This window comes from Theobroma cacao, chromosome 3 (genome assembly GCF_000208745.1).
Source record: "Theobroma cacao cultivar B97-61/B2 chromosome 3, Criollo_cocoa_genome_V2, whole genome shotgun sequence".
NCBI lineage: Eukaryota > Viridiplantae > Streptophyta > Magnoliopsida > Malvales > Malvaceae > Theobroma > Theobroma cacao.
In genome coordinates, this window is record NC_030852.1 from 25,720,027 (window position 1) to 25,737,969 (window position 17,943).

The window sequence follows — 17,943 nt, forward strand, 5'->3', positions numbered from 1 at the left end:
CTATTGTTTACTCACATTGGAGGACTTGCTATCTGCTTAATAAGTATTAGATGTGAGAGAGTGAAGAGTTTGCAGAGAAACCCCACAAGAAAACACATTGCCCTGGCCAAAACCCATATCCTGTTTGTTGCTTCAGGACTGCAAAAAGTCGTAGATGAGTGACTGAGAAGATAATGATTTAATATGAATTCATTGGCGAGCTGAACAGGGCCAACAGACTGGTTTGGCTTGTGTGGGCAAAATGGATTTTAGCCAATTTCCTGTTGGAGACAGCCTGTTACCCACTATCATAAGCTGCAATAGCAAGCCCCGAGGAAATTCATTGTTAACTCCAAGCCCCAGCTCCTGCTTGTGGCTTTCTATTGGAAATAACCTCATCGTAATTAGACTACTTCACTCCCAAAGGCCACCCATGTTGTGAACCGAAGGACATGTTGGGTGGTTTAATTATATATGCCAAAATGGAGTAGTAGATAAAGAATGAAAAACAAGAAGTAGTTTATAACTATAGCAAGGGGGTATTTTTGCCTTTCAAAAAAAAAACAAAACTATAGCAAGGGATTCCGAGGCAAAATTTTCCATGATATTTTTCAAGAATTACCTGCTTTAGGAAAAAGAAGAGGAATTTAATGGTTTCACAGGATTTTGTTAACGTTTCCAGAATGACCTGTCCTGCTAAGCTAAAGAAATCTGCATTCACCACTGGCTGAGTTCACTGCGCAAACGCGTTCAACAAAGACTTCTGTGCTTTTAACTCCAAATGGAATCTCATTACTACTGGAAGCAGCTCGAATTCTCCAAGCAGAGCACCATGTGGAAGTAGTAAATGCACTAAATCGTTACCCCACCACTAAAATCCTTATATTTACACACCGAAAAGTCAAGTTTATTAAATCCTTGCCATTATTGAGTGCTTGGTGTTCACTTGATAAAAATACACTAAAAGGAGAAAACAGAAAAAATTACAAACAAAAAAAAAGAGAGAGTAAAATGCTTCCAGTTCCAGAGAAGAACATTTTTATTTTACAAATATCTTTTTCTTTTCTTTCAATGAATGCTTGTCCAGGAGCCTGTGCTTCTCCTTGGCTCTGCAGTTTCTTTGTTTCTGCTTAAAGTGTTGAGTTCATAATTTGCTGAAAAGTTCAGCATTGAAATCCTTCCAGCTTTTAAGGTTCTATAACTGCGAGGTAAATTTTCTCAGAATCTCGGTGCTATGTTTCATTACCTTGTTTTTGCCAAAGTTGTAACGTTTCTGTCATAACTCTGTGACAAATCCGTGTCATTCCTTGTCGGTGGTCTTCTGTTTCAAATACTTTTCAGCTATAAACTCGTCTTTGTTGCCTTTGCTTCATATTAGGTTCAAGTGGCTTCTCCCATCTTTGGCTGCCTATAGTCACTTACCGTAAGGAACTATAAAAGGAAGAAAACTTTCCATGGAGAATTGTAGCTTGTTTTTACTGTTATGTCTTACATGGAGTCTGTTTATCTTGAGTGACTCTCAATTACAAACCTCTCAAACGCAAGTGCTTCTTCAGCTAAAGAAGCATTTAGAGTACCCAAAGCAACTAGAGATATGGTATGATCGTAAAACAGAATTTTGTTTTTTATCTCCATCTGCACAAGTAAACATCTCATGCCAGTACAATTCTGTGACTGAGCTCAAAATAATGGGTGATAAGCCTGCCAGTGAGGTTAGTGATTTTCATGGTTTTGCAATACCCAACCAAACTTTATCAGAGAGTTTCTCAATGGATTCCTTTGTTACAACTCTGTCGAGGCTACCAAGCTTGAAAGTTCTTAGTCTGGTCTCTCTGGGCATATGGGGTCCTCTTCCAGATAAAATTCATCGGTTGTCTTCACTTGAATATTTGGATTTGAGTTCCAATTTTCTCTTTGGCTCAATACCTCCTAAAATTTCCACATTGGTGAAGCTTCAAACTTTTGCGTTAGATGATAATTTCTTTAATGACTCGATTCCCAGTTGGTTAGACTCTTTGTCTAATCTGACAATTCTGAGCATGAGGAATAACCGGCTGAAAGGTCCTTTCCCATCTTCAATAAAGGGCATTACTACTCTCACTAATCTTGCTTTGTCTAGCAATGAGATAACAGGGAAATTGCCAGATCTTAGCAGCTTAAGAAATCTGAATGTGCTGGATTTGAGCGGAAACAAATTAGGTTCTTCTTTGCCGACGATGCCCAAAGGCGTGGTTATGGCTTTCCTCAGCAACAACTCTTTCTTCGGGGAAATTCCACCAAAATATGGCCAGCTAAGTCAGCTTCAGCACATTGATGTCTCATTCAATATGCTAAGTGGCACACCTCCAGCTGAACTTTTCTCATTGCCAAACATCATTTACTTGAATGTGGCATCAAATACGTTAAGCGGGTCCCTTTCAGACAACCGAAGCTGTGGCAGCAACCTGAAGTTTGTTGATATATCGAACAACAGGCTAATGGGAAGCTTGCCTTCTTGTTTGCACTCTGAATCACGCAATAGAGTTGTTAAGCTCAGTGGCAATTGTTTATCCGTCGATGGACGTCATCAGCACCCAGAGTCCTATTGCAGAGACCTAGAAGTTAATATGTACAGGGCCAACGCTGGTGCCAAGGGCATAGGAGTATTAGTTAGTCTCATTGTAGGAATAGCTGTTGTTATAGTGCTTCTGGCTATTGGCTTTCTCATTGTGTGTAGAAGATACTGCCCTCGAGGTATATCGGAGCAGCATTTGCTGCATAAATCAGTACAAGACAACTCAACAGCAGGGTTCTCATCTGGGATCCTAACCAATGCAAGTAGGTTATTCACTAACCAGAAAATGGCTTAACTTTTCACTCGGAAATAGTTTTCTGTGAGAAAATTTTGATGAATATATATGGTGCTCATATTTCTTTTCCCCTTTGATTCTTCAGGGTATATATCTGAAGCTGCAAAGTTGGGCACACAAGGCCTCCCAGCTTGTCGGTCATTCACTTTGGAAGAGCTAAAGGAAGCTACAAACAACTTTGATGACTCTGCTTTTCTGGGTGAAGGTTCATATGGAAAGGTAAAAATCCTTGCAATATATAAATTTCCATTAAAGCAATAACCCTTGTTCAGCTATTCCTCACTGCATTTCCCTGCATTGTGTTCCCAGCTTTTCAAAGGAAGACTGGAGAGTGGAACCCAAGTTGCTATAAGGTGCCTGCCTACATCAAAGAAATACTGGATTCGAAATCTCAAACTCAGGTTGGATATACTTGCAAAGATTCGCCACCCGCACTTGGTTTGCATTTTGGGGCACTGCATTGAAGTTGGACAAGATGACGGCAGCGTTAACAGAGTCTTCCTTGTATATGAATACATTCCAAATGGGAATTTTCGTTCTCATCTTTCTGGTATAACCTTGGACTCCAATTTTCTACATTCGATTGTTTTATTATACCATAATGCATATTGATTACGCCTTACATTCTTTCTAGAAGAGAATTGCTCTGGAGGGGTTCTCAATTGGTCAGAACGATTAGCAGTTTTAATTGGAATTTGCAAGGCCGTGCACTTCTTGCATACTGGAGTTATGCCCGGTTTCTTTCACAACCGATTGAAGACCAATAACATCTTGCTCAACGAGCATAGAATGGCAAAACTGGGTGATTACGGGCTGTCGATCATCTCTGAAGAAAACGGCAATTATGGGGTAAGGGTCCTCATTATGCTAATCAAAGGTTAGCTTTGAACTAGAACTCTTGTTTCAATTGATTACAAACTTACAACCATATTCTCGAATTGCAGGCAAAAGGAGAGGACCCTAAATCATGGTAAGTACTACTTTTATTTCATCTGCTTATGTTCACGTTAAATTTTGCTTTTAATGTCAGTTCAGCATATTAGCAGTTTTGAGCATAGAAATTTACCCTTTGAACAAAATTTTCCAGGCAAATGACAAGATTAGAGGATGATATTTATAGCTTTGGACTCATTTTGCTGGAGTCAATGATAGGGCCTTCGATGGCTGCTAAAAAAGAGGCGACTCTACGAGATGAATTGGTATGCGCCGAAACTCTGAGTACTCTTAGAACTACTACATTTCACATTTCCAGCATTGCGCAGCAGAGAGAAGGCTATGCATATAATCATGTCCTGCAACCTATGTTTTACATTTTCTTTCAATTGAGGTTGTTGATTTATCACAAAATCTCTGAAATTATATACGCTGTCATTTTAGCAGGAATTGTTACGCAACCAGGATGGGCGGGCAAGGATCATGAACCCAGTTGTTTCAGCTACTTGCTCGCAAGAATCTATATCAATCATGATTTCCATTACAAATAAGTGCATTTGTCCAGAATTATGGAGCCGTCCATCTTTCGAGGACATCCTTTGGAATTTGCAATATGCAGCACAAGTCCAGGCGAATGCAGATGCTGAACAAAGGTTCGGCCGTGTATAGCTCTTTACATGTGGAGCAAGTTTGTAATTATTCTATATTTTGTTTAGAATTGTAACAAAAGAAATTTTATTTGGAATGTCTAGCTAAGCTAACCATGTCAAAAGCAAGCAAGTAGCGTATTTCAGGCAAGTGCTCAAGAGTATAAATTGGCAGGAGAAGGGAAAAACAACGGGTGAATGAAACCAAAGAGAATAGTGCCTGAGAGGGTATGGGGAGGTAAAAATTTGAAGAGGTTCCCCTCTGCTGAATTGCCAGAAACTATATAACAAAATTGCAATGCCGAAGTAGCTTATCCTACGGCAACAAGAAAGCTGGGAAACATATATACTAGTAAAAAATCTCCACCTTGCACTTGCCATTAGACTTTCGACCCATCAGAGACTAAAATTGATATTTACAGTAAAGGCAAAAGCTGATTCTTTACCGGCAGACGGCAGCAAGAGTTTAGGGCAAAATCGAGCCTACAGTCAGTTTCTGTGAATGAGTAGCAGCATTCGTATGTTGTAGATGCAATGCAGTCAAAAGTCCTCGCCAAGTCTCCACATGTGCGCTGCCAACTTGAAAGTCAAGAAGCTTTTTCTGCTTCTTGTAATAATCTTCAAGTGGCTTACTCTAAAAAAGGCCAAAGACATTATTCATTGGAAACTCATGCCTTTTCGCTTATGTCATATGAATTCTCAATAATGTTGATTTAACCACCCTAATTATAAGAACTGTACATGCAAAAACTTTTAGGAAATATATCAGGATTCAAGAAAGCTCATTGGAGTCCTGAGAATATCAACTTTTCTGCAAAGTACAATAAGTGAAGAATAAAAAGGTTACATGTTAACAAAAGTGATTGATTGTTTAAACCACCATGGGATTTAATAATTGATCCTTTTTCCTTTTTCTGATAACCAATAATTAACCAAAGACTGATTGATTTAGAGATATATGTCACATAGAGCTAAATCATTCAGCTTCCCTTTCTTACACAGGTTTTAGGTTTATAGGGCTTCTTCAATCATGCAAAAATTTCTCAAAAAGTAGATTAAGAGATCCTGGTAGAGGGTAATAATGGAAACAAGTTAATTCAAACAGTGGCGATTGGATAATCAGGACCATTTAAAATAATGACCAAAGACCAAAACCTTTTTCTATTTTGTTTTCTTGCCCTTTTTTTCAATTTCTTTTTCTTCTTTCTTTCCCTTTTGTGCCTTAGAATCAATATATCATAAAGACAACTTAAGCTAATGGAGCACAATAGAAACAACTTAATCAATATATCCCTTTTGTACCAAAATTATAAAACAGTAACTTGGATGCAAGAGATGTGAGAGCTAAAGACTACCTGTTTGGTATAGTCTTGGAGTCTTTCCTTCCAAGAAGCTTCTGCAATAGCAATGAAGGAAATTAGGTCTTGCTGTGCTGTAAGGGCATATCAAATGTTGAAGTACGATAGTCAAAAGAACTCACCCCCTTGAGTGTTCGTCACCAAGTCTTCTGTGCATAAGAAATTCACAACAAGATCAATCTCAGCAAGTTGGTCCAGAATCTCCTACAGTTAGATATAAAACTTTGAGCAGATTCATATCATATAATGCAACAAAAAGAACTAACATTGATAATTACATAATCTCTTTGGACATGAAGTTAGACGTTAATGAGTTGTTTTAGCAGTAAAAGACTTACAGCCTGAGTCCGTGATCGAGGAATTCCATCCAGAATAAAACCAGTTTCACCTCTGTAATGGCCATCTTCCAACCTCTTTGACAACAGTCCCAAGATTATATCCTCCTGGACAAGCTCACCATGATTAACTGCATTCGCAATCTATAACAATCACAAATATAATGCAAAAAAGAGGATGAGTGACTTATCCAATCGTGTAAAAATGATCAATCAAACGCGAAGCTGTACATACTGTTCAATTAACCATTGAGATAATCATTCTTTGATTCTTGTCTTTAATAGAGAAGAAAAATTACTTCTGAAGAGCAATTTAAATAAATTACAAGAATAAAACAAAAAAATAATTTCAAGAAACAAAGAAAATATGAATAAGGGGATAAAAGAATGAAAAGAAGAGGGAGAGACCTGTTTGTAAAGAATAGAGTGAGGGCTGAGTTCTTGACGAACAAGGCTCGCCATTGAAATGTGGGGAACTTTTAGAAGTTTAGACAGCCTCTCCGCGTACACGTGCTTCTTGGCGCGTGGGTTTCCGACGAACGCCCACTGCACTCCTCTTAAAGGGACGGAGCCTTCGGTGTCAGCCATTGGAGTCGACCGAACAAGCTGATGGCGGCGAGGCTCCTGTGATGGCCCGTAGTAGTAGCAATAGTCGGGGTCAAGTAGCGGTTCGGCAGCTCCATGGAATTCCCTTACGGTGATCTGAAGAAGTCGATAGAGCGGCGGCGCCGCCACCGTTACGACTGCGGCGGAGCTGGTGCTTAGGCGGCTGAGCGTAGTGATCATGGCATGGCAGAGGGAGACGGAGGGCTCAAACCGATGAACAAAATGTACAGTTCAGTTTAGCGAGTGAACTTTTCTCCCCGCACTACATAGGTTGGAGGCAAGATTTGTCTGCCACGTCACGTTCTTCCTAAGGGGCCCCCGCGCTTAAGGATATTTTTATGAGAAAATTCTGAAATTCAGTAGTTTCTATAAATTAATATCTTGAATTATAAAAACTTATTAATCAATCAAGATATTATTTATATATTAATTAATAAAAAATTAATTTATTAAAACATTTTTATTTTTTAATACTAAACTTAATATATGAATTATGTATTGTGATTATACAAATATTATCTAAAAATTAAATTACGAATTATCATTATTTATTACCAGTAAATTATTAAAAATGATAAAAAAATAAAACTAAGGAAAATAATTTTATATTGGAACTTGTTTAGTACAAAGATGCACTGAAAATAATAATCACATTATATAATTTTTTCTTACAATACGAGAATACTATATCAAAATTTTTTAATGTATTAAAAAACATTAAAGATAGATCTAAAGAGAAAAAAAATAACTAATATTGAAATCATAGTTTACTAAAATTTTTTAATTGAGTCATGTATATATATAATTTTTATATATAAAAAAATTATTAATTTATATATAAAGTAAGATTTATATATTTTTTAAATATATTATTTTATAAATTTAATAAATTATTAATTTATCATGTTAATCTCAAATTGAGATCAATCACAAATATTATTTAATAAAAATTATTAATTTATAAAAATTTTACTGTACATGAATCTCCCCTTTCAAGACAATATTGAAAATAATACACCGTTGAACTCGAGAAGCAGCCACTAAATTTGAGGGCGTGACATGTTAAAACAAAACAAGATAAAACGGTAAGTAAACAAATAGAAAAAGGAAGAGCAAGGAACATGGACCAGAGATCTCAAAGAAACCTTAAAACATATGATCAAAGCTAATCAGTTGATAATATTATTATAAACTTAAGCCTTGAAATTCCATAGGTTGCTACAGAAAAAAAAAACAAAAAGAAAAAGAAGAGCTCAGATGCCCTTCTCAAGCATTGCCCTGACCCTTATCGGAAGACCATACAGCCTTATAAACCCAGCAGCATCAGCTTGATCATATATCTGTCCACTCTCAAAGGAGGAGATATCCTGCCTGTACAAGCTATGGGGACTGGTCCGACCTGTTACAGAAACAGATCCTTTGTATAGTTTCAGAGTGACAGAACCGGTGGTTGTTTCAGTAATCTTCTCCATAAATGCATCCATGGACTCACGAAGTGGGTCAAACCACCTTCCAGCATAAACTAGCTCAGCATACTTGAGGGCAAGTGAATCTTTAACTTGAATGGTTTCCCGGTCAAGTGTTAGAGACTCCAGCTCACGAACAGCATTGAATAGAATGGTACCACCAGGAGTTTCATAGACTCCACGACTTTTCATACCAACAAGCCGGTTTTCAACCATGTCAATACGACCAACTCCATGTCTCCCGCCAATCTCATTGAGTTCAGCAAGAAGAGAAGCCGGTGAAAGATTCTTTCCATTAACTGAAACAGGGATACCAGAAACAATTCCAATTTCCACATATCTGCAGGAATTGCTTGCATTAAAAAGTTGTTAATTGGCATATAAAACACAAGAAAATCATTAAGTGGTAGGTAAACATACTCAGGTTGATCAGGTGCATCTTCTGGGTCAACACTCATCATGTACATATCTTTCTTTGGTTCATTGGCTGGGTCCTCCAAGATATCTCCCTTCAATGCCAAGATATATTAATGTGAGAGAGAGGCAAACAAAAAAATGCTTAAGTAAAGAAAGGGACTTATACAAAAGATTGAAGCACCTACAAGAAAACAAAGCAGTGATACTTACCTCATGGCTTAAGTGCCATAAGTTCCTGTCTCTGCTGTAAATTGATTTCTTCGTCACTGGAACAGGAACATTATGCTTCTTAGCATATTCAATAGCATCTTCTCTCCCTGTAATATCCCATTCTCTCCAAGGAGCCACAACATTTAATTCAGGATTCAGAGCAAAGAATGTAAGCTCAAAGCGAACCTGGAGGAGCAAATACACTGTGAATTTATGCTTGAAGAAATACATAATTAAAAGATTAATTATACAAGTCAACTTGTGTTCGATTAAATAGAAGGGTTATAATACTAAATCTTGGTTGAGTGGCATGCCTGATCATTTCCTTTCCCCGTACATCCATGAGAAACAGCATCTGCCCCAACCTCTCTGGCAACATCCACCATGGCCTGTTATAATGAGTACACTATTACAAGAGGTAAGAAAAAAATCAAAGACAACAGAGCTAACATAAAAGGAAAATGCAATTAAAAATAAAGATATTGCAAAAGAACAAAGTATTGAGCACATAGAATCTTCTATTAAACAGGAATCATGCATCACAAATCATTATACCATACGAATTTAGTGAACGAAAGAAGGGATTGAAGTGGCTAACACCTATTCCATTCCCTCAAATAACAAATCTTTTTCGGATTCAAAAGTAACAAGGTAAAATAAGAATTCTGAAGAAAGCAAATACAGTAAAATGATACTGAGGTAGTGTGCTATGTAGGCTTCAATAAGAAATTTATTGAGTTATGCTTGACACGATGTAGAAATAAGAGCACCTAACAAATTCCAAAATACATAGTAACCTTTGCAATAACAGGCCGGGCCATTGAGGTCCCTAACAAGTATTTCCTTTCATAAATGGCGCCAGCTCGCAAGCAAGGAAATATGTAGTCTCTCACAAATTCCTCCTTTAAGTCCTTCACTACTAACTGGCAAGCCCCGCTTGCCTTGGCCTTTTCTTCCAAACCGTCCAATTCCTTTATGCCCTGCAAAATTTTGAAATGGGGTATAACGTATGCACATAATCAAATGGTATTATAAACTTAAACCATATTATACAAGAACATAAAGTTACTATCACTTACTTGGCCAACATCGGCTGTGAAGCAAACAACCTCACAACCATAATTCTCCCTGCAAAAGAAAATTACTTAAATCAGAGAAATAAATCATATAATTATCATTAAACCAAAAAAAAAAGCATGTTCAAAAAGGATCAAGAAAAACTAAAAGTAAAAAAGTCAATTATAGTTTAACCATCATCTGCATAGAACAGAGCTACTCATTCAAAATTAGATGCTTCAAGAATTATGACAGAAGGCTGCTAACATTATCATATTATATATAACATAAATCAGTAGAAATACCTTAGCCATGGCACAATCACAGAAGTGTCTAAGCCACCACTATAGGCTAAAACAACTTTGTTTAATTTGCCTCGCAGCCCTCCAGCCTTTGTAGCTGTGGAAACTTCCATCTCTCTGTCACTGGATAAAACGGCTCTTATACCTGCAAGTTTGCAATGAAAATGAAGATGTTTGTATCTCTAATTGAAACAGCAAAAGGTTAAAACTAAAATAGAATGGTAAAAGACAGCTCAGAAGATGCCTATCAGAAATGTGTTACCAAGCAGATATGCAAAATGAATCATGCAACAACAGCGTTCTTATTGAGAAAACAAAATGGAAGAAATTCTTTTACAGTTATCTGCTTGCTGTCTCTATTTACTTGTGGTAAAGTTAAATCAAGTAATGTAAACAATAAAATAAAATTCATATTAGAATTGGCAAAACTATGGCAACGAAGTAAATGAGAGCCATAATAACTGCCATAGCAATTGCTATTGGAAAAAAATAACTGCCATAGCACTCTGTAACTGTCATATTAATAATAATTTACCATATAATTTTTAAACACTTATTACACTAAAGGTAACTTTTCCAATACAGGAGTGAAAAGGAAGTCCATGGTTGTTATGTGCAATAAGTGTATTCTGTGATTTTAAGACATGGCATGTTTTTATAAAGGAACATAAGGAACTCCACTAAGCATCCAGGCCTTTTTGATACAACCACAGCCACCAAAGGACCTTACTACCTTGGCTAGCAGGCGTCTCACATAGGCAGTGTCCTGGAAATTAGCTTTCAATGATTTCACTTTTGATAGATCCCATTTGATCAATGATCTTGACAAAAGCCAATATACTTCTAGTTATCCATTTTCTCCTTTCCCATTGAATTAGTATTAGTTTTAACTAAGAAAAGTACTTCTTCAGGTAACTCAAAGGTTTTCCACCACTAAAACCCTTTCTTTTTCCAAATATTTGAAATATGTTTCCTGAGGATATAGGACAAACAAAACAAGCAGAAGCAACATACACAACCAAAAAAGAAGAAAAGGGTAATGCCTATATTACTGAAAATGTCAAATAACCGAGCAATGTTTGCCCTCACCTCGATTACTAGCAGCTAGAGTAACAGAACCATTGTTGCTTAGAATTGCACGGCCATGGAGTGCACTTGCCCTTCCACTTACCTGTCAATAAAAATTAAAAAACACATATGGAATGAAAATAGCTTTAAAAATGATAAATTTATAAAATCATTAGTAAAAATACCTCTAGGAAAGAAGACAACTTTCGAGAGCAAGACAAGCTATCAGAAAAGAGCGATGTGTCTGCAAATAGAATTAAAATAGCACATTAGCCCAGAATATTATTCAAAAAAAGAAAACAATGCAATTATAAAACATTTCCAAAAAAAAAAACTTAAAATGCATCTGCAATGTTTTTGTTTTTTCAAAGAAAAAAACAAACTTTATACATCAGTTCCCTCCCCCATTTTTTTCGGTTGCTATCCAAAGAAATCGAACCGCAACAGAGCAGATAATTAATTGGGACAAAATTGGGCAAAAATGAAGCGATAACCAGAGAGTGCAATGCAGGAAATTAAGAAGAGAAAAAGAGAAACGTTTACTTCTTCTGGGCCCGTAACAGGCCAGGTTAATCGACGAATTTGGCGATAAGGCCTTAAGCTGAGCCATTTCTTCCCGCTGATTTTGAGCGGACGCAGACAAACAAACGGAGTGACGCTAGGGTTTTAGGCTTTAGAACCAGTTGCGTTTCCTTAACGGGTGTCACTCGTGTCAGAAAAAAAGAAAGCAGCCGCGCCCGCCGAAGGCCCCACACGTGGGCCTACATCTTTTTACGGTGGAATTTTAAATCCTGACTGCTGGGGGTTTCATCTCCTGCGGTTACAATATTGTTTCTTTAGAACTTTAGCCGTCGGATTGTTGGTCCTATGATAATTGACGCCTGATTAGGTGGCCTTTTGTGTTTTTTGTAGTTTATATGTCAAGTGACATCAATTCAAAGTTGACAAAATTACTTAAAAATCAAAATAAATTATAAGATATTAAATTAAAGACAAAACTTTACCCATGGGCCTAATGGGCAACATTGTCATGAACTGCTACGCGAAACAAATGGACATTTCACATAATTATATTAGCAGAAGGAGAATCAATTCTTCTGCAAGTATAGTCTCTGGTGAAGGGGATGTTCAACTCATGTGTAGAAGCTCAGATTCAGAATGTTCCATAAATTACAGCCACAAACCCTGCTTTCAATGTATATAATAAGAACGATAAGTCCAATTCTCTACTTGGTCCCAATGAGGCCCCCCAGCCTGGAGCTTTTTCTCTAACCATGCCCCCAGTTTTATAGTGCAAAACACAAACCTTGTACCACCACATTAAAGCAACTGTACTCCTAAACAAATTAAGGAATAAAAGAAGAAAAACAATTTTAGACTTGACATTAAACAATGCAGGTTTATCTTTTGCACGACTGTTGCCTGATTAGCAGTTTCCTTTGTTTGTGTACAAAAGGGGAGGTTCAGCTCAGGAGGAAAGAAGCAACAAGGATAACATATCAGCAGAAGTAAAATACATTTAAGTAACTTAATAACAATAGTAATATCTTATCATGCCCTGTCGAGAAAAAAAAATGGATGAAAGAAAGTTCCAAAATTTAACATCATCATTATTTTAAAGGGATATGTTAGCCTGCAGAGTGAGATTGCCCTTCTGGTAATCCCGGACTTTCAGTCCGGAGTTTCTGTCTCTTTTTCTTTGGGGATGAGTCTGTTTCGTAAGGGCATAGTAATCGGCACTGCATCATGTCCAGCAAACGAGATTGCAAGTGCTTATTCATCTCCATTACATGCTTTGTCATGCTTGTGACCCACATTCGGTCGTCCATGCTTCTCTCCAGTTTCATTTGCATCATTACAGGTGTTTGTTCTCGCTGCCCAATATTCCAAAACAACATGTATGTTTAATGCTGCGGAAGTATAGAGCATGTATTGGAAATTGAAATGTAAATATGATCAAATCTGCCACAGTATATTTTTCAGTAGTTTAACAACCAGTAACAGAATGTCAAGTAGCTACACTTGGCAGGTTTTGTTGTTCCTTGCATAAGGGGCAAAATAGAAGTGTTTAGTATAATTCATTGGATAATGCATCTATAATTCTACATGATTAAATGTGCCTTTCATATATATACGTGCCAAAGTAACCCGGGCTTGAGAGAGAAAGAAAGGGAGAGACCTCTGAATCAAATATTAAGTGGTCTAGCAGATTGTTTCCCTGGAAATTAGTTGAAGTTTGCTGATTGCGGCAAGCTGACAAAGAAAGGAAAGTAGACATTCCCTCGCCAGAGTTGGCTGGTTCAGGATACTTTTGGAGCAAAGAAACACAGAACTGATTGGTAGCTTTTTGATGGTTTGACATGGGAAGCAATGTGGACTGCTTAATCACTACCATATTAGTCACTGCACCTGTTTACAATTGAAACTAACATTTAATGAGAACTAAAATTAAGTAGAAGGAAAACAGAGTTGAAAAAGAATTCAATTCTTTGTTCTGTCATCTGGATTTGCACCAATGCTGAATAGTGTGACAGTGACACTAGTACACATCCACAATGCCATCGAGCAGTTTTTTCCTTTTTCTTTTTTATTGCTAATGGGATAAAACCATATCAAAAGAGAGGAGAATCGTTCAGTAAACAAAATGTAATAATATTTACCTTTTCTGTGGTTGAATCTTCTAGCAACCACCCATTTGATTGTATCCCAAAGGCAGAAGGTGAAATCTTCCGATGCAGATATCAGACCAAATCCGCTGAAAGTTAATGCAGTTATAGATCCACTGCATATAAGATTGGATTATTTAAGTCTCTTCATAGGATTTTATATTGACATACAAATATTTTAAGCAAAATGCAGTTTACAAGAACAACTTTAATGCTAAATCAACAGAAGCCCTTCTATGAATTCACTCTCCAGGAGAATTCAAGAAATTTCAAGCACCATACATTACGCATTACTTGTGTCCTTTCAGCACAAATGCTTGATCTTCAGTAGTGACGAGAGGATCCTCAACTGGTCCGAGATCAAGTACATTAACAAATATTTTTCCATCCACACTCCCAGAAAACAAGAGCTGCTCTACTGGATGAAGAGTGATTGCTGTTATTGATGTTGAATAAACTTGAGTTTGTAAAAGCCTTCCTGAGACTAGGTCCCAAACCTGCTAAAGATGAATGTGTCACCCTTGCAAAAGAAAAGTTGCCATGCAGAAGATATAATTAAAGCTAGAGTAGTAATGCAGTGATTAACTGACCTTGCATGTTCCATCAAGAGAGCTTGATACAAAAATGGAACGTGCACCAACTGAAATAGTTACTAACCCAGTTATGGAAGATCTGTGTTCTGATAAGCAATGTAGCAAAGGAGGTGAGCTTCCAGAATCTTCCACGTCTAGCAAACTTTAATCAAATTGGTCAGATTGAGGCATCATTAATTAGTTTTATAGTTTTATTAATATTGCAAATTATTTGGTTGGGGCGGGTAGCAAAGTTGTAAAGGAATCAACAGAAAAATTAGTATTCACCTAATCATAGACCAAACAAAGATGATTCCATCATTAGAGCCACAAATAAGAAGCGAATCGTCATCAGAAAAGACCATACACTTCAAAGATTTATGATGAGCACGCCATGTTCTCAGCAATCTTCCATTGGCAACCTAAACGATGTCATCATATCAGAAACATATTGGGATAGTGTTCTCATATGCTGTAACGACATTCATGCACTAGCTGTGCAACAAATCATGAATAATTGATGCCCACACACAAACAATTAGAACCTTTTAATATCCTCTAGATGATTACGTTGCTTAATGCACTACAACTGCTGAAATAAAAGTTCCATAAAAGAAATTCATCCAATGAAATGTGGGGTTGATGGTTGTTTTTTGCCCTTGTGGACAGACAGGAGAGTGGCTACTTACCTCCCAAAGATAAGCATTCCCAGAAGGAGCTCCACCTGCAATATATATGCCATCTTTTGTACAAGAAAGTGGGCCGATAGCCTCCATTGTGTAGCTTCGGAGTGGTGATCGAGGCTGAAGATAAGAGGGGAAAAATGGATATGTCACATGGAGTTTCTTATGGCATAACAGAGTTCTATAGTAGTACTTATTTTCCTTATATTTTGAGGATAAGCCGCTGGTTATATAGGCGGCATAAAAGGAGAAACACAAAAATCATTCAGAATGGGCAGAACAAATCCCTCGGATAGCTAATAAATTAGCAACCAATTTGCAACACATACGGGCTTTGTTGACAGGAAGTCTTCAGAATGTACATCAGCTGCCTTAAGAAATCCAACAACAATAAATTATGTACAAAAATTGCAAGAACAAAAACGATGCCTACAAACGGAGAGGGCATGCAAAATCAATTTAATGATTATATTAGGTGGAGGAGAAAGGGGATTAACAATCAGAAAAATCCAAGGGAAAGATCCTAGTTAACCATCTGGGTGGGGGATTAATAACACGAAAAGTATCCAATGTGATACACCCATGAACCTGGAACCAACTTTTCCAAATCAGGTTGGCATAAAGGTTTGCTGACTCAGATTTGGGAGAATGAAAAAAAAAAATTGATTAAAACAGAGATGGATCGCTCGTTACCTTGTTCAATGGCCAAATAAAGATAGCCCCGCCGCCAAATGACCCATGCCTGTTACATTGAGAAGCGACGAGGAACTGGTTTCTCAAACATAACAGCCCATGAGGAGCAGCAGCACAGGTGGGAATGTGAAGAAGTTGCGCCCCGGTTTCCAATTCCCACACAGTTATTCCAACACCCGTACTCCTATCACTACAAACCACCAAAGCGTCTTTATTCTTGCCCATCTCTCTACCAATATCTGAGACTAATTTGACGGACAAAATGTATATATACACCGTAGTTAGCGAAGGCAGCCATTTGCATGCATGGTTGAATGACGCTTGGCTTAACCAAGTTGTAAAAAAGGTGACGAGGTTTGTTAGGGCCATTTCTTACGTCTTTTTCGCTCCTCCCTGAAAAGGAGTTGGATTGATGCACATGTCGTTCATGCAGTCATTAATGGTGCCAACAATCATCCATTTGCGGAATCACACGTTGCGCGAGTGGGGTTTAGCCCGTGGGACAAAGGTTGCTCACAGGAAAACGTTGGAAGTGTGTCATTCGGAACATTCATTGGACCACCTCCTGCTTGGTAGCTACGCCCTAAAGCATGCTTGGCGTTCTCATGCCAACGTTCAATGATATCAAATCCATCCCTAAGTCAGCGAAATAAAAAAGCCTATCACTAGGATTAGGCATAACTGCGATCAAAGTAGAAAACAGCAAAAAAAAAATTTAACAAAAGAAGATGATCAATTTTTTTGTATGCGTGGAATTATAAAGAAATATGGTAGTAGACTAGTAGTGCCGTGCGTATTATTATTTATGTCATATTTGTTAATGCTTAATCAGATAACCTTGTACTAAATTTTTAAAATTATATATAAAGGCTTGATTTAACACAATAAAAATATAAAGTTAAAAGATTAATTTTTTTATAATTTAAGAGTTGAGCATTGTGCCTTAGTTAATAAATATTTAATTAACATAAAAATTCACTAACAAAGCTTTTTAACTTCATCCCTAATATATAAAATAATGTTTGTTCTTATAATTTAGACATAATATTTTTTTAAAAAATTTTATTATTTAAAAAAATTAAATAAATTTTTTTCTTTTATTACGTTCAATCAAACGTTTATATTATTATTTTTGATCAAATAAGTCCTAATAACTAATGATTAATTAACTACTATTAATTAAAATATCACTTGTCATTTTTTATGTCATATAGCGTTGACGTGAATAGTGAAATGCCAAGTGTATATATCATAATATCACATCAACTTCTTATATCATCATCTATTATAATATGTTAACATTGAGAGTAATGATGAAATTAATCAACTTTTAGTATGAGATCAAAGACGAGGAGGGATAAAGATTAAAATTTTTTGAAGAGGTCATTAAGAGAAAAAATATATAATAATACAAGATTTTAAATTTTTTTGAGATAATAGCCCCGTAATTACACAAGGCTCCATTTTTTACAAGATGACATAAATGACAATTAATATTTTGATTAATAATAATAATTAATTAATTAATTATTATTATCAAATTGATATAAAGTAAAAATATAAAAATTTAATTGAAATATAAAAAATAAATATTTATTTGAAATTTTTAAAAGAATTTAAAATATTTTTTAAATATTATGTCTGTAATTTATATATTTCGTAACTAGGCATGTGCAAATGATTATTTCGGTTAGTTCAATTTTGAATATCTAATAGTCAAACTAACCGAACTCATATTTAAAAATAACGAAAACTGAATCAAACTATACAAATAACTGAGCTAACCGAAACTGAATTAATTCGGTTAGTTCAATTCAGTTTCCAAAAATCGAACTTGATAAATTTTTTTTGTTTGTATATATTTAGTTAAACTGTATTTTTTTAATAAATCAATACTACAAAAATATTAAAAATGATAATAAAAAATTATAATGAATAAGATGGATACTCATATAATTAAAGAGGAACTAAAGAGGATAAGAGATTAGATTTTGGATTTATTTTTCATGTAAAATCTCCATAATACCCTTATTTAAATTCAATTATAAAATTTTTCAACCGAAATTGAACCGAATTAATTTTAATAATCAAACTATTATAATC

General features: G+C 36.2%; 4 protein-coding genes across 12 annotated transcripts; 1 reads left to right on the plus strand and 3 right to left on the minus strand.

The window, feature by feature from the left end:
* Window positions 793–4,559, plus strand: LOC18605077 (probable inactive leucine-rich repeat receptor-like protein kinase At3g03770). Of its 5 annotated transcripts, XM_018118161.1 has the most exons (8): window positions 793–1,187; window positions 1,358–2,796; window positions 2,914–3,047; window positions 3,138–3,378; window positions 3,463–3,677; window positions 3,773–3,798; window positions 3,916–4,027; window positions 4,206–4,559. In XM_018118161.1, exons 2-8 carry the CDS (start codon window positions 1,434–1,436, stop codon window positions 4,428–4,430), a joined length of 2,316 nt encoding a protein of 771 aa, XP_017973650.1. In that variant the 5' UTR covers window positions 793–1,187; window positions 1,358–1,433; the 3' UTR covers window positions 4,431–4,559. The 5 variants fall into 5 exon arrangements, with proteins under 5 accessions (XP_017973650.1, XP_017973649.1, XP_017973652.1 ...); XM_018118160.1 differs by having other exon boundaries at window positions 793–2,796; XM_018118163.1 differs by having other exon boundaries at window positions 793–2,796; window positions 3,466–3,677.
* On the minus strand, window positions 4,654–7,007 carry LOC18605078 (probable adenylate kinase 7, mitochondrial). Of its 4 annotated transcripts, none has more exons than XM_018118165.1 (5): window positions 6,510–7,007; window positions 6,105–6,245; window positions 5,889–5,970; window positions 5,764–5,801; window positions 4,654–5,042 (listed from the first exon to the last, which is right to left on the minus strand). In XM_018118165.1, the coding sequence occupies exons 1-5, from the start codon at window positions 6,885–6,887 to the stop codon at window positions 4,875–4,877; spliced, it is 807 nt and encodes a 268-aa protein (XP_017973654.1). In that variant the 5' UTR covers window positions 6,888–7,007; the 3' UTR covers window positions 4,654–4,874. The 4 variants fall into 4 exon arrangements, with proteins under 4 accessions (XP_017973654.1, XP_007037941.2, XP_017973655.1 ...); XM_007037879.2 differs by having other exon boundaries at window positions 5,764–5,804; XM_018118166.1 differs by having other exon boundaries at window positions 4,756–5,219; window positions 5,764–5,804.
* LOC18605079 (argininosuccinate synthase, chloroplastic) lies at window positions 7,830–11,927 on the minus strand. 2 transcript variants are annotated; one of them, XM_007037883.2, is made up of 10 exons: window positions 11,770–11,927; window positions 11,412–11,470; window positions 11,248–11,329; window positions 10,162–10,303; window positions 9,880–9,928; window positions 9,598–9,780; window positions 9,115–9,189; window positions 8,801–8,986; window positions 8,594–8,682; window positions 7,830–8,513 (listed from the first exon to the last, which is right to left on the minus strand). In XM_007037883.2, the coding sequence occupies exons 1-10, from the start codon at window positions 11,834–11,836 to the stop codon at window positions 7,961–7,963; spliced, it is 1,485 nt and encodes a 494-aa protein (XP_007037945.2). In that variant the 5' UTR covers window positions 11,837–11,927; the 3' UTR covers window positions 7,830–7,960. The 2 variants fall into 2 exon arrangements, with proteins under 2 accessions (XP_007037945.2, XP_007037946.2); XM_007037884.2 differs by lacking the exon at window positions 11,770–11,927 and adding an exon at window positions 11,617–11,635 and having other exon boundaries at window positions 7,864–8,513.
* On the minus strand, window positions 12,610–16,089 carry LOC18605080 (protein ROOT INITIATION DEFECTIVE 3). The gene is made up of 8 exons (XM_018116973.1): window positions 15,841–16,089; window positions 15,154–15,267; window positions 14,753–14,886; window positions 14,483–14,627; window positions 14,187–14,389; window positions 13,887–14,008; window positions 13,406–13,635; window positions 12,610–13,100 (listed from the first exon to the last, which is right to left on the minus strand). The coding sequence occupies exons 1-8, from the start codon at window positions 16,063–16,065 to the stop codon at window positions 12,855–12,857; spliced, it is 1,419 nt and encodes a 472-aa protein (XP_017972462.1). The 5' UTR covers window positions 16,066–16,089; the 3' UTR covers window positions 12,610–12,854.

Coding starts and splice junctions, on each gene's coding strand:
- LOC18605079 (XM_007037883.2), bottom strand. CDS start 11,836: ATGGCTCAGCTTAAGGCCTTATCGCCAAATTCGTCGATTAACCTGGCC. Junction 10,304..11,247: donor TCTAGCTGCTAGTAATCGAG/GTGAGGGCAAAC, acceptor GCAAACTTGCAG/GTATAAGAGCCGTTTTATCC. Junction 9,190..9,597: donor CCCGGCCTGTTATTGCAAAG/GTTACTATGTAT, acceptor TCATTATAACAG/GCCATGGTGGATGTTGCCAG.
- LOC18605080 (XM_018116973.1), bottom strand. CDS start 16,065: ATGGGCAAGAATAAAGACGCTTTGGTGGTTTGTAGTGATAGGAGTACG. Junction 14,887..15,153: donor GGAATGCTTATCTTTGGGAG/GTAAGTAGCCAC, acceptor GACATCGTTTAG/GTTGCCAATGGAAGATTGCT. Junction 14,390..14,482: donor CTCTTGATGGAACATGCAAG/GTCAGTTAATCA, acceptor CATCTTTAGCAG/GTTTGGGACCTAGTCTCAGG.
- LOC18605077 (XM_018118160.1), top strand. CDS start 1,434: ATGGAGAATTGTAGCTTGTTTTTACTGTTATGTCTTACATGGAGTCTG. Junction 3,379..3,462: donor TTTTCGTTCTCATCTTTCTG/GTATAACCTTGG, acceptor CATTCTTTCTAG/AAGAGAATTGCTCTGGAGGG. Junction 3,799..3,915: donor GGAGAGGACCCTAAATCATG/GTAAGTACTACT, acceptor AAAATTTTCCAG/GCAAATGACAAGATTAGAGG.
- LOC18605078 (XM_007037879.2), bottom strand. CDS start 6,887: ATGATCACTACGCTCAGCCGCCTAAGCACCAGCTCCGCCGCAGTCGTA. Junction 5,805..5,888: donor GGTGACGAACACTCAAGGGG/GTGAGTTCTTTT, acceptor TTGCTATTGCAG/AAGCTTCTTGGAAGGAAAGA. Junction 5,043..5,763: donor TCCAAGACTATACCAAACAG/GTAGTCTTTAGC, acceptor GGCCTTTTTTAG/AGTAAGCCACTTGAAGATTA.